Source organism: Ambystoma mexicanum, chromosome 4q (assembly GCF_040938575.1).
Source record: "Ambystoma mexicanum isolate Mex_15411 chromosome 4q, UKY_AmexF1_1, whole genome shotgun sequence".
Lineage (NCBI taxonomy): Eukaryota > Metazoa > Chordata > Amphibia > Caudata > Ambystomatidae > Ambystoma > Ambystoma mexicanum.
The window spans coordinates 190786834-190799503 of NC_090928.1; the positions used below are offsets into that span (position 1 = coordinate 190786834).

Below are 12670 nucleotides of genomic sequence, written 5' to 3' on the forward strand. Positions count from 1 at the left end.
ATAAGCAACGCAAACTAAATTAAACCAAAGCAAGGGATATCTGGCCTTTGGATGGATTTATGTGATCCGTTTTCTATTGTTTGGTGTCATCCCATTCTCTCCTCCATATTTGCATTGCGCCTAAATATTCCCCCTTCTCTACTCCTCCGTTTTCGTTTTGTCTCGTGTTTTTGCTTCCCCGTTCTTTGCATTTGGTATCATGAAATCCCCTTCCATATGCACCCCACAGTTTGCCTTTTGTATTCTTATAGAGTCCCCTCCCAAATCTGTCATAGTGCAATGATTTCGCTCAAGATATTTCACTGAATTATGCATTTCGCTGCCTTATGTCCTTTCTCCCATTCTATGCTTTCTCGCTGTGTACATTTTTTCTCATCATCTAATACAGTGGTGCACAACATGCGGCCATGCCCGAATGCGGCCCTTCGGGACATTATTCATGGCCCTCCAAGTCACCTGAATTTTATGATGAAAGTTGCCTATCCTAATGGTAGGCGGTCAGTCAATCGCTAGTTATGTCATGGCAGGTGTCTGAAGCTTCTGTGGTCCAGTTTTTGTCTTTGCATCGTGATACGACAGTTTTACTCCTATTTAAAAACATGATTTCAGTCACTTAATACAAATTAATCAAAGTGGTTATACTATTAAAAGCCTATGCATCACGTGTTACAGTAATAGAAAGTACCTTTTAAAACCCATGCTTTTTTTAAAAACTCAAATGTGCATACCATTTTCTCTACCACCCACTCATTCCCATGGATAGTTCGGCTCACTGAATGGGGCTTCTTCCAGGCGCTGCAACAGGTGAGTGAGGCCCCACATGAGACCCTCCAGGGCTTGTTTATTGAAGAATCCGAGGCCCGGTGTGCCTCCTGGCACCGGCGCCCCACGTGGCCCCATCACTCTGCTCCCATCCCCTTCGCCTATTCCTCCCCTCCCTCCTCCCGCCTCCCAGACTGCCCCCGTCCCGTGATTGGCCATAGGCCGTGTGTACCAGGGCCTTAGAGGCCAAAGGACCCGTGCAGACGCCATTCTTCCAGGCGCAGCAACAGGTGAGTGAGGGCCCACACGAGACCCTCCAGGACTCGTTTATTGAAGAATCCGAGGCCCGGTGTGCCTCCTGGCACCGGCGCCCCACGTGGCCCCATCTCCCTGCTCCCATCCGCTTCCCCTATTCCTCCCCTCCCTCCTCCCGCCTCCCAGACCACCCCCTTCACCTGATTGGCTCATTCTACACTATTAAAGCCACCTCCCCAGGGCAGCCCTCTGCCCGGCAGCCCCCGCGGCTAAGGACCACGAGGCAAAGGACGGCTCCTACATTGGCGGCTCCAAGATGTGTCTGCAGGTGTCCGCAGGGGACACCAAGGAAGCCAGCAGCCAACAGACACCAACAAAAACCGTGAGTGTGGCATGGGTGGGGAGTAGAGCAATCACTCTACTCCAGAAAACCCCTGCCACTCTATCTTACCTACCAATAACATAGAGTGCCATAATACTAGCATGTCCACACTTAGATAGAATTGTGAATGTTAGCATGTCCACACTTAGATAGAATTGTGAACATTGGCCTGCGTCACATCTAGATGGAATTGTGAATGTTAGCATGTTCACACTTAGATAAAATTGTGAATGTTAACATGTCCACACTTAGATAGAATTGTGAACATTGGCCTGCGTCGCATCTAGATGGAATTGTGAATGTTAGCATGTCCACACTTAGATAAAATTGTGAATGTTAACATGTCCACACTTAGATAGAATTGTGAACATTGGCCTGCGTCGCATCTAGATGGAATTGTGAATGTTAGCATGTCCACACTTAGATAAAATTGTGAATGTTAGCATGTCCACACTTAGATAAAATTGTGAACATTGGCCTGCGTCGCATCTAGATGGAATTGTGAATGTTAGCATGTCCACACTTAGATAAAATTGTGAATGTTAACATGTCCACACTTAGATAGAATTGTGAACATTGGCCTGCGTCGCATCTAGATGGAATTGTGAATGTTAGCATGTTCACACTTAGATAAAATTGTGAATGTTAACATGTCCACACTTAGATAGAATTGTGAACATTGGCCTGCGTCGCATCTAGATGGAATTGTGAATGTTAGCATGTCCACACTTAGATAAAATTGTGAATGTTAACATGTCCACACTTAGATAGAATTGTGAACATTGGCCTGCGTCGCATCTAGATGGAATTGTGAATGTTAGCATGTTCACACTTAGATAAAATTGTGAATGTTAACATGTCCACACTTAGATAGAATTGTGAACATTGGCCTGCGTCGCATCTAGATGGAATTGTGAATGTTAGCATGTCCACACTTAGATAAAATTGTGAATGTTAACATGTCCACACTTAGATAGAATTGTGAACATTGGCCTGCGTCGCATCTAGATGGAATTGTGAATGTTAGCATGTTCACACTTAGATAAAATTGTGAATGTTAACATGTCCACACTTAGATAGAATTGTGAACATTGGCCTGCGTCATATCTAGATGGAATTGTGAATGTTAGCATGTCCACACTTAGATAAAATTGTGAATGTTAGCATGTCCACACTTAGATAAAATTGTGAACATTGGCCTGCGTTGCATCTAGATGGAATTGTGAATGTTAGCATGTCCACACTTAGATAAAATTGTGAATGCTAACATGTCCACACTTAGATAGAATTGTGAACATTGGCCTGTGTCACATCTAGATGGAATTGTGAGTGTTGGCATGTCCAGTCTTGGATAGAATTGTGAATGTTGGCATGTCCACACTTGGATGGAATTGTGAACATTGGCCTGCGTTGCATCTGGATGGAATTGTGATTGTTGGCATATGCCACACTTAGATGGAATCTCAGAAATGTGACTGTTAGCATATATGATTCTCAGCACGCACCACACTTAGAGTTCTGAACCTAACTTGCGTCACATCTAGATAGAAATGTGACTGTTAGCATGTGCCACACTCGTATGGAATTCTGAACTTTGGCTTCTGTCGCTTCTGGATGGAAGTGTGAGTGTCGGCATGTGCCGCACCTAGATGGAATCCCATAGTTGCAATATTAGCATTTGCCACACTTAGATGGAATTTCTCAAGCCTAGTCTGTGCCAGATCTAGACAGAAATGTGATTATTAGCATATATGATTCTCAGCATGCACCACACTTAGGATTCTTAACCTAGTTTGCGTCGCATCTAGACAGAAATATGATTGTTAGCATATGCCACACTTAGATGGAATCTCAGAAATGTGACTGCTAGCATATATGATTCTCAGCATGCACCACACTTAGAATTCTTAACCTAGCTTGCGTCGCATCTAGACAGAAATATGATTGTTGGCATATGCCATACTTAGGTGGAATTTCTCAAATTTAGCCTGCGTCGCATCTAGACAGAAATGTGATTGTTAGCATATGCCACACATAGATGGAATCTCAGAAATGTGACTATTAGCATATATGATTCTCAGCATGCACCACACTTAGAGTTCTGAACCTAACTTGCGTCGCATCTAGATAGAAATGTGACAGTCATCATGTGCCACACTTAGAATTATGAACCTAGCTTGCGTCAAATCTAGATAGAAAGGTGACTGTCAGCAGGTGCCACACTTAGAATTATGAACCTAGCTCGCGTCAAATCTAGATAGAAAGGTGACTGTCAGCAGGTGCCACACTTAGAATTATGAACCTAGCTCGCGTCAAATCTAGATAGAAAGGTGACTGTCAGCAGGTGCCACACTTAGAATTATGAACCTAGCTCGCGTCAAATCTAGATAGAAAGGTGACTGTCAGCAGGTGCCGCACCTAGATGGAATCCCACAATTGCAAGGACAGCAATGCCAACTAACCAACCAACTAACAATTCCATCCCTCTGCATACACCTCTCAAACTCTAACCAAACAACCACAAACCTAAAACGCAGCAATCCGCACAAACTTCACAACAATGCAACAACAAAACAAACCACACATAGACTTGCACAACAGCACACGACGACTACGGACCACAAAACACCCCAAGCCCAGCCAACGGACCCACCGGGCTGAGGCTGTCAACAGCACATCACTGCTCTCTTGCACTTTTCCTGCTCCCGCCCACTAACTCAACCTCCCCTCCTCTTTCAGAGCTGCCAGGGCGCCAAGGGACCACTACGGTGGTGATAGTGCGCGGTACATATGTCCTTTAACATTAACATTCAGTGGTAAATTCGGCCCGCCAGCAAACTAGTTGTGCAGCCGATCTACTGTTCTTGACTCCCTCATAGCTTGCACCCTGTTGTAACTTAGCTTTACCTGCAACCTGCTTTGTATGGATGGAATGCTGTGAGTGACTGACGTGGAATGCTGAGTGAGAGAATGTTATGTTAGGAGTGGTTCCATGAATGTCAGTTGAGATGATGGGGTGACTGAGAGAGGATGCCGGTGGATGTTCCTGTCCCTATTTAATTACCTGACCTGATGTACTTGAATGATGTACCTGGAGCATAGTAAAAACGTTGATTGCTCCTGCAATGATGTCAGTGTCTTTCTTGCTCAGGGGCCCAACTTAACACACCCCATTTTAACTCTTCATACTACTTCTATTCTCATGTTGTCTCTTCATGTGTCCTCCTCCAGTCTGCCAGAGTGCAGAGTGGTGCCTTCCCACGCCCCATGGTGCTGTTATCTGGGCAGGCAGTATTCTTCAGTCAGTCCGCGCAGAGGCTCAGGGCATGATTTACTCAAATGTTTTAACATGGGAAAGTCCCACTGAAAACATGTTTGTAAATCAGGCCCTCTGTGTCTACTTCTTACTTTATATATGTCGCTATTCCCTTAGGTGTTACTTTTAGGTGTGGTTACACTTGTGGTTTGTTTATTAAGTTTCCTTGTCATGTCGGTGTGCTTGGTTGGGGAGAAAGGCAAATAATGGGTGGAGTTCTTATGTAGATTTGTCAACAAATACGTAATTCCATTGAATATAAACCCAGACACTATATTGCTATATATATGTTTCCAACCCTTCCTTACTCATTATTCCTGGATTTACCATGTTCGACCTCTGCAAAAAATATTCATAGAAGAGCACTGCCTACTAGACCAGGCACAAGTTGGTTTCAGACCAATGAGAGGCACAGAATCAGCTCTCCTCACAATATTGCACGACCTAAAAACTAATGCAGACTTGGACAACAGTACTGCCCTGATTCTCCTCGATCTATCCGCAGCTTTCGACACTGTCAACCGCGACATCCTCATAAAGAGATTAGAAGGAGTAGGAATAACAGACACCGTCCTACTATGGATCAAATCTTTCCTAACAGAACCGAAACCGTATGGATGAAACCTTTTAAGTCCAAACCTAGAGACTCCACGTGCGGAGTACAATAAGGATCATATTTCTCCCCGCTTCTATTCAACATCTACATGTACCTACTAATCAAACTCATCAAAAAACACGGCCTCACATGCTACAACTACGCCGACGATACTCAAATAATCTTCAACATACAAGACACCCGAGAAGGAAACACTACACTAGAGAGTTGCCTTTGTGATATATTCAACTGGATGAACCTCAACCACCTCAAAATCAACCCAGGCAAAACAGAGATAACGATTGTTTCAAAAAAGGGAGGAGACATCAGCTACATCCCCTGGCCAAGAGAGCTCTGCACCACACCAGTACCATGATCAACTGTAAAAAAAAAACCTAGGGGTCCTGATGGATAACAACCTCACCCAAGAGCCACAAGTAAATGCTCTACTCAAGAAATGTTTCTTCCTCCTGCGAGCAGCAAAAAGGAAGGTACCGTTCCTGTCGTTCACCAACAAAACACTCACAATCATCGCTCTGATCATGTCCAGAGTAGATTACGCCAATAGCCTATACCTGGGCATGCCCCAACGACTTCTAAGAAAACTACAATGCATACAAAATGTGGCAGCCAGACTCCTCCTCAAGCTACCCAGAAGAGAACACATCACACCTTCGCTAAAAATACTACACTGGCTACCATTAAAACAGCGAATAAAGTTCAAGTCCATGTGCATCACGCACAGAGCAATACACAAACAAGGCGCAGAATTCCTAAGCGATAACCTACGCCTACATCAACCGACAAGAACACTGAGATCAAGCACCGACATCCGCCTGGAACCAAAACCCTATAACAGAAGAAAACTCAGAGGATACTCTTTCTCTCACCAGGCACCGAAAACCTGGAATGACCTACCGAAGAATATACGGAACACAACAAACCACCTAGCATTCAGGAAACTCCTCAAACCATGGCTCTTCGCAGCGTAACTACAACAGCGGCGCATTACAATATCCATCCCGTTAAACAACAATGGAAATAACACCAACCTTGGTCACTCCCAAAATAGACATACACAGAACCCAAAGAACGGACCCCACGACAAACCATAAGATATCATGGGAAATAGCCACAAAAGGAGGTAGGTCACCATAGACTGATCACATACTCAGACCGAGACAAACGCCCTTAAATGAATCATCCACTGCCTCCCAGACGTACCATATCCAAACCCCCAGCAGACACATTTAGATAGAAAGTTTGTGAGAGGAGACCACAACACCAGCTCCAGCACCCAAGGAGGAGAATAGACACCCAAACCACATTAATCAATCCATCAACTTTAGAACACCCACAGAGCTCGCTAGAATAGAACGGCGAGGAGCAGTCAGATCACTTACAGAGCACGTTAGAACAGCACAAGGAGCACCTCACACAAACCTAAAACCCTGCCAGGCGTAACTCCTTCACCCACCGTGATGAGATTGGGAGGATTTGCGAGCGCGACACTCGGACAGAGTTCTGAATGTTAGCATGTTAAACTTCATACAACCCACTAACAAAAAACTCAGCATTTCTGCAGACTTATCTCACTCAAAAATCTCACACAACCATCTCTCGCACAACAACCCGCACACACTTCACAACACCGCAGCAACACATACGCCACACCAACAATACACGAGGACTGACATTGATCTGATACTCGCACCAAAGCTCAGCACCCGGTGTATACCGAGTTGAAGCTACCAACAGAACACCACTCCTCACACTATCCTACTCCCGCTTCACCTACTAACCCATCCCACATTCTCCTTTACAGATCCGCCAGAGCGCCTGGGGACCAACTCTGTTGGTGACGGTGCGCGATACAAATACCTTTAACATTTAACATTGACTTAAATGGGAGCACCCTACAAAAGCATCTGATTTCAACATCATTTAAGACTCAACTGCTCAACTGTGGTATTACCAGTGCAGGGCGTGCATTGCTGCGGCAGTCACTGCATCTCATGGTGAGAATTCCGCTGCCCATTAAAATGATTTGTACAGGCTCCGTGTGAAGTCAGGTAGGTTTTAGCATTTCTGCTGCACTGCTAATCTGATGCGACTATTGGCGCCCTTTCATTTCAATTGGTATGTTTAAACAGGAGGCTGGCCATTATTTTTCTGTTTGAGATATATGGTCCAAAAACCTCATATGGAGCAGCTGAATTTAGTATAAATCTTTTCAATCTCAAAACACTACAGGCTCAGCCCTTATTCTCCTACTTGCCTGACTGAGGGGAAAGGCCTGCGTGCGTGCCTACTCGCCTCAGGTAGGAATAAAAAAAGGACATTATGAGAATGTGGAGATGGTTGTTTTATCCATCTTGAGCGTGAACGCGCAACTGTAAACACGTGCTATCTCGTAAGAGCCCTGCGCCAGCACTCCAGTTGGAAACTCGTTCGAAAATCCCAAAGAGTTCCTAGCGAGAGCGCGAGCGTTTCAATGGGCTCGGGTACAGATCGAACAGTCAAAGTTCAAAACATTGCCAGGGGGTCTGTCTGGGTCCCAATACACATTCCCCTGTTCTTGAATAGTGCCTGCTTGTTGTCTTTGAATATGAATGCCGAGCTGTTTCCTCCCTTTTCCCCTTGTTGAGCCTGGCTTCCTAACACCATGTAAACACTCTCCCTCTCTTCTTTCCAGTTCAACTACAATTTCCCGCGCCGGGGTATCGCATACTATAGCCCCTTGCTTCAATAAAAAAATAGACACGCATTTAAAATGAATCATAGTGCAACCTGGCTTTTATCGCTTTGCTGTTTTTTTTTAACTGTATGCCTCTGTTTGTCCTGCACAGCATGACTCTTGCCGCATAACATAAGCGTTTGCTTTGTTACTTTGCCACACACATTTGAAGGCCCTGGTGTATGCTGGGTAACTGCGACACAACCCCGACTTTCCTCATGGTATGTCTCGCATTATTCCCCGCAGTTGCTGTTTTCCCAGCTCCCACGGTCGCAGTTGAAGCCACAGCAGAAGAACATGGCCCGAGAAGACGCGGTAAGTTCTCACACCCAACCCTCGCTTCTTTTTATGGTGTGGAGTCGCCTGTTTGAGCCCTGGCAATTACTTCGTCTGGGAGAAGAGCCAGGTGTCAGGGGGGGTATCAAAGCGAAATTCAAGAGTCAGAGAACGGCGGGGCCTCGACGGGAGGGGGGAGGTGGAGGAAGCAGGAATGACACGCCTCTTTATCATGGTAATAGTCATGAAGTTGAGCAAGGGAGCGCGGACAATGGGGCGCGCGATGTTACTGTACTATAAACAGCTTCCTGCCACAAGGGGATCACAGACTGCCTATCAAGATATCATTAGCGTGGCCACAAAGCCAAGGTGGCTCCTGCCTTTATTGGGGTTGTATACAGTAGCAACGCAGCAGGGAACCGTTGCTTCACACGTTCAGGCCGTGTGATAGCGGCCTGCTGTCAGGCAAGGAACGGGACTCGCGTTTGACTAGGCATTAGTTGCACGACGTGCAGCGCCAGTTCCGCTAAACAGGGCGACGAAGAACAAACGCGGATAGACATAGCTCTCAACTCACACGCTTTTGGCGGGTGTCACCCGCCCTGTAAAGGGCTGACTCACCCGCCAAGCCTCCTGCACTCCCATTAATTCCAATGGGCGTCTCAATCGCCAAAAACAAAATCGGGTGATTTCACCCGCCTTTGTAACAAATGATTGAGAGGTATGGATAGACGGTCGAGGACACCGTTTTCCCAGTTTGCTGATTTTCGCGGTTTTCAGCTTTACTTGTACACCCTATTGAACACGTATTCGCACATCATTCCTTTGTTTTCTTGATATTCATTTTTTAGAAATCCTTAATATTGCGCCATACCCACACCATAGTGGTTTCAAAGCACATTGGCTTGCCCGAAAGTTGCCTTTTTTTGTCACCACGCGGGTATCGAGAGTGCAGTCTGAGGGGGAAAGGGGAAAGAGTGGCTGCAATACCCCAAGTTGGAACACAACATATACATATCACAGAAAATGACGTGTGTAAAAACAGAGACCGAAAAAAATGCAGAAAACATGGTGCTCCTTCTCTATACAACACTAGGCCGGATTATGGCCCAGTTCGTGCCCCCCCGCCCCCTATGATTGGTAGGTCTTGAGATTACCATGTTACCTTCAGCCGTGGTGGAAATTCCATTTTACTCGCTGCCTTTGTACAGTTTAAATAGCAGGGAAAATGTTTAATGCAGAATCATGTTTTCAGTTAATCCAGTTAAAGATATTGAAACTTGAATGTGGTATAGGTTAAACATAGTTAATGTGCATTTATTTGCAAAAGTATCTTGGCAGATGGTCACGCTGGGGCCAATTCAGTAAGTATTGAGTTTTTGCCATTAGTTGTGCTTGTCATAACATCTATGACCGATAGGAACATCTCATCCTAAACTGTATTCACAAAGAAATCGGGTGCAATTGGCCACTTTTGCAAAGGAACTCTTTTCCTATACGCCATACATGTGCTAGAGCATTTACGCCAGCGTGACATTTTCATGGAGGCGTGAATGATGTGGATTCCTTTGGAATCCTCCAGATTTTTGCAAGCAAAAAACAGGTGGATTGCATAGGAATCCATTAAAAATGTGGCCTGGCATGCATAAATAGCAGGGAGTGTTTACTCTGCACTGCAAAGTGAAAAAACATAAGACTACAGGCGATAATGCCTGCATTCACAAATTTGTTTTACACTTCTCAGTACAAATGACAAACATTGCACAAAGGGGTCTTGTTTTCACATAAGTGCAAATGTAGGTCAGCACTGACAGGATTCAAATAGGCAACCTTCATATTGAATAAAGATTTTGTGACAAGTGCTCAACTCTGAGGGGCAGCCTCTTCACAGGACAAGTGAGGCCTTTGCCATTGATCAATCATATCCCAAAAACTTTTTTGGTGAGTTGACCTATGAGGAGTTCGTCCATCCGCATGGTGGGGGCGTCCGCACGCCTGGGCTTTTTGAAATTTGTTATTCAATGGAATGATGTTAGACTGACCTCGGGAACATGTGTGGCTAATCCACACACATTTTCCTGTGCTCATACCACAGCAAAAGCATAGACCTGTGTTCTCTGGCCTGGACACCGCCTACAGTCACAGGCCTCCCGTCATATTGATTTGGAATGTGACAGCTAAAGAGGGCATGATGACATCGGTGGATGTGGGAGGCCAAACTTCCCCCTACCATGGACAGCCGGATTAACTGGCACAGGCTCCATGGAACCACCTTGCACTTTTGTTAGGCCTGGCAGCTGGTGGTAGCGATGAACATACCAACAGAGGGTACTTCCAACAGGCCCCCAGGGGGCCTTGCTGCAGAGGATAGCAAAGGAGACAGAAAACCTGACAGCCTTTCATATGTAACTGTGCCAACCTGAAGTCATTGCCCGTCCTCAGTATCAATGACAAGTGAACTGACATGTCTGGGTCTTTTGTTACAGTAGGCCACCCCGCAAGGGTGACCCCATTCATAAGGTACGAGAATGTGGTTTGCAGGAGCCAAAGAGTCTGGTCTATCAGCAGCTTCAAGGGAGGCCTGCAGCTTTAACAGGAACCACACAGGGAGGACCATTAACCAGAGAGACTCTTTGAACACAACAGACAGGAACATGGGTGGGACTTAGTAGTACAAGGGAGTGAGCCGAGAGCTCTTTCTGTTGAGTGCAGGAATTCGCCATATTAATTGTGGGGCACACCTTGTTCCTGTTTTCACCCCTTCACCTTTCCTGTTGCAAAGCACTCTGGTTATGGCCTCGAGCATATAGAAGATTGTTGGCAGGAACCCCAGGATTGGTTCACTAAGGTAGGCTTAGCCTACACCAATCACTCTGGCGCACTTAGCTTTAAAAGAGGGCTGAGCCCCCCTTTTGGAAGATCATCTGAGGACTTCATAAGAAGTAAGAAAGAAAAACTCAACCTTGGACCCTGGCTGAAGGTACAGTGTGCCTTACATCTTCCGCCAGCAAAGGAAGGACAGGATATCCAAAGAGGGAAGCCAGACCCCTCCCCTAAATTTCTTCAAGGGAACAGAGGGAGAAAATAACTTAGAGGATCCTTCAGCCGTTTCCAGAACTGGTACCCAGCCAACACACAGCATGTGCCAGAAGGTCTCTGAACCTACAACCAAGGACAAGGCAGCTGCCTGAAACACACTCCCGAGGTTTGGGCTGTCCACCTCAAAGGACGACACCAGCCCACTGAAGAAGCTGGGAGAAGTGCCCTGACGAGCATCTACTGAAGTCCATCTTAAAGGACATATTCGAGCCAGTCGAGTTCCTCGATCCATAACCGACTGCAACGCTGACCATTGTCAAGCCACAGTCACTTAAAGACATCCAAGATGTCTCAACCAGTGCTTCAGAGCCACAGAACAGCACTGAGACAATGATTCCTGACCCTGAGCCACTGTGTAGGCCAGCTTACAGCCGTTCGTCCAGCTGCGCTCGCCGAACGGTCTTGCCACTTGATACCCACAGTTGACTTCCGTCTTGAACTCTGTCACAGAAGCCGGGCCGGTGGTGGGGGCATGGGGTAGTGAGGGGATATTGGGGGGGGGGCAAAACAGAAAACATGAGGCCGACCAAGGTCACTTAAACCTACCATGACCAAATGAAGGTCATTTTAAACACGTGGAAATGATGAGATGGATGTCCAAGCATACTGGGATCTTTTTCTCTACACTTCCTTCAGTATTAAAAATAGATCAAGTTCAAAATACCACATCATGCATGCACTATGCACCATGCTGCCTACATACACTGAGTATTAGGGAGTCAACTGATTGTTGGTGAGAACAATGGTTCATATGATCTGGCCGTATCCCAAGCTGCACACATGTTGTTCCAAGATTAGGAAAACATTTGAAAAAAATGAATGTAATTAATTGTCAAATGCATTGCTCTCCCAACTTCTGGCATGTTAGTGTAGGGGTTTTCTTACTTCATCTGAAGTCAATTGAAAAAAAGGTTAATTATACTATTCCCTTACCAGTGAGCAGATTATTGTGCTCTTTTGGATAGGTCAAAGGCCCCACTATTCAGGAGTGGCTGGCACTTTTGTCACAAATATGTCTTGTGGAGGGGAAAGGTCTATCCAAGAGACGTGTCTCAGGCAATTGAAGCATTATGGTCTCTGCATTACAGGGGTATATACCTAGAGCCAAGCAATTAGATACTTTACTTGGAATCCATCTCTGACGTAACATGAGTCATCTTACAGCGCACCCCTGTGGTGAGTGGGGGAGGTCCATGGGGACACTGAGATACCTTTCCGGGGGACTCTGGAGCTGGAATGGGTCACAGC

At 45.8% G+C, this 12670-nt stretch overlaps 1 protein-coding gene across 4 annotated transcripts in view; it reads left to right on the forward strand.

Annotated features, from left to right (window-relative positions):
* Positions 1 to 12670, forward strand: part of LOC138467580 (uncharacterized) — a 1374796-nt gene that overhangs the window by 1172620 nt on the left and 189506 nt on the right. For all 4 annotated transcript variants that reach the window (XM_069607716.1, XM_069607715.1, XM_069607714.1 and 1 more), the window contains exon 10: positions 8294 to 8362. In XM_069607716.1, the coding sequence (XP_069463817.1) occupies positions 8294 to 8362 (69 nt within the window). The remainder of the gene's footprint in view (positions 1 to 8293; positions 8363 to 12670) is intronic.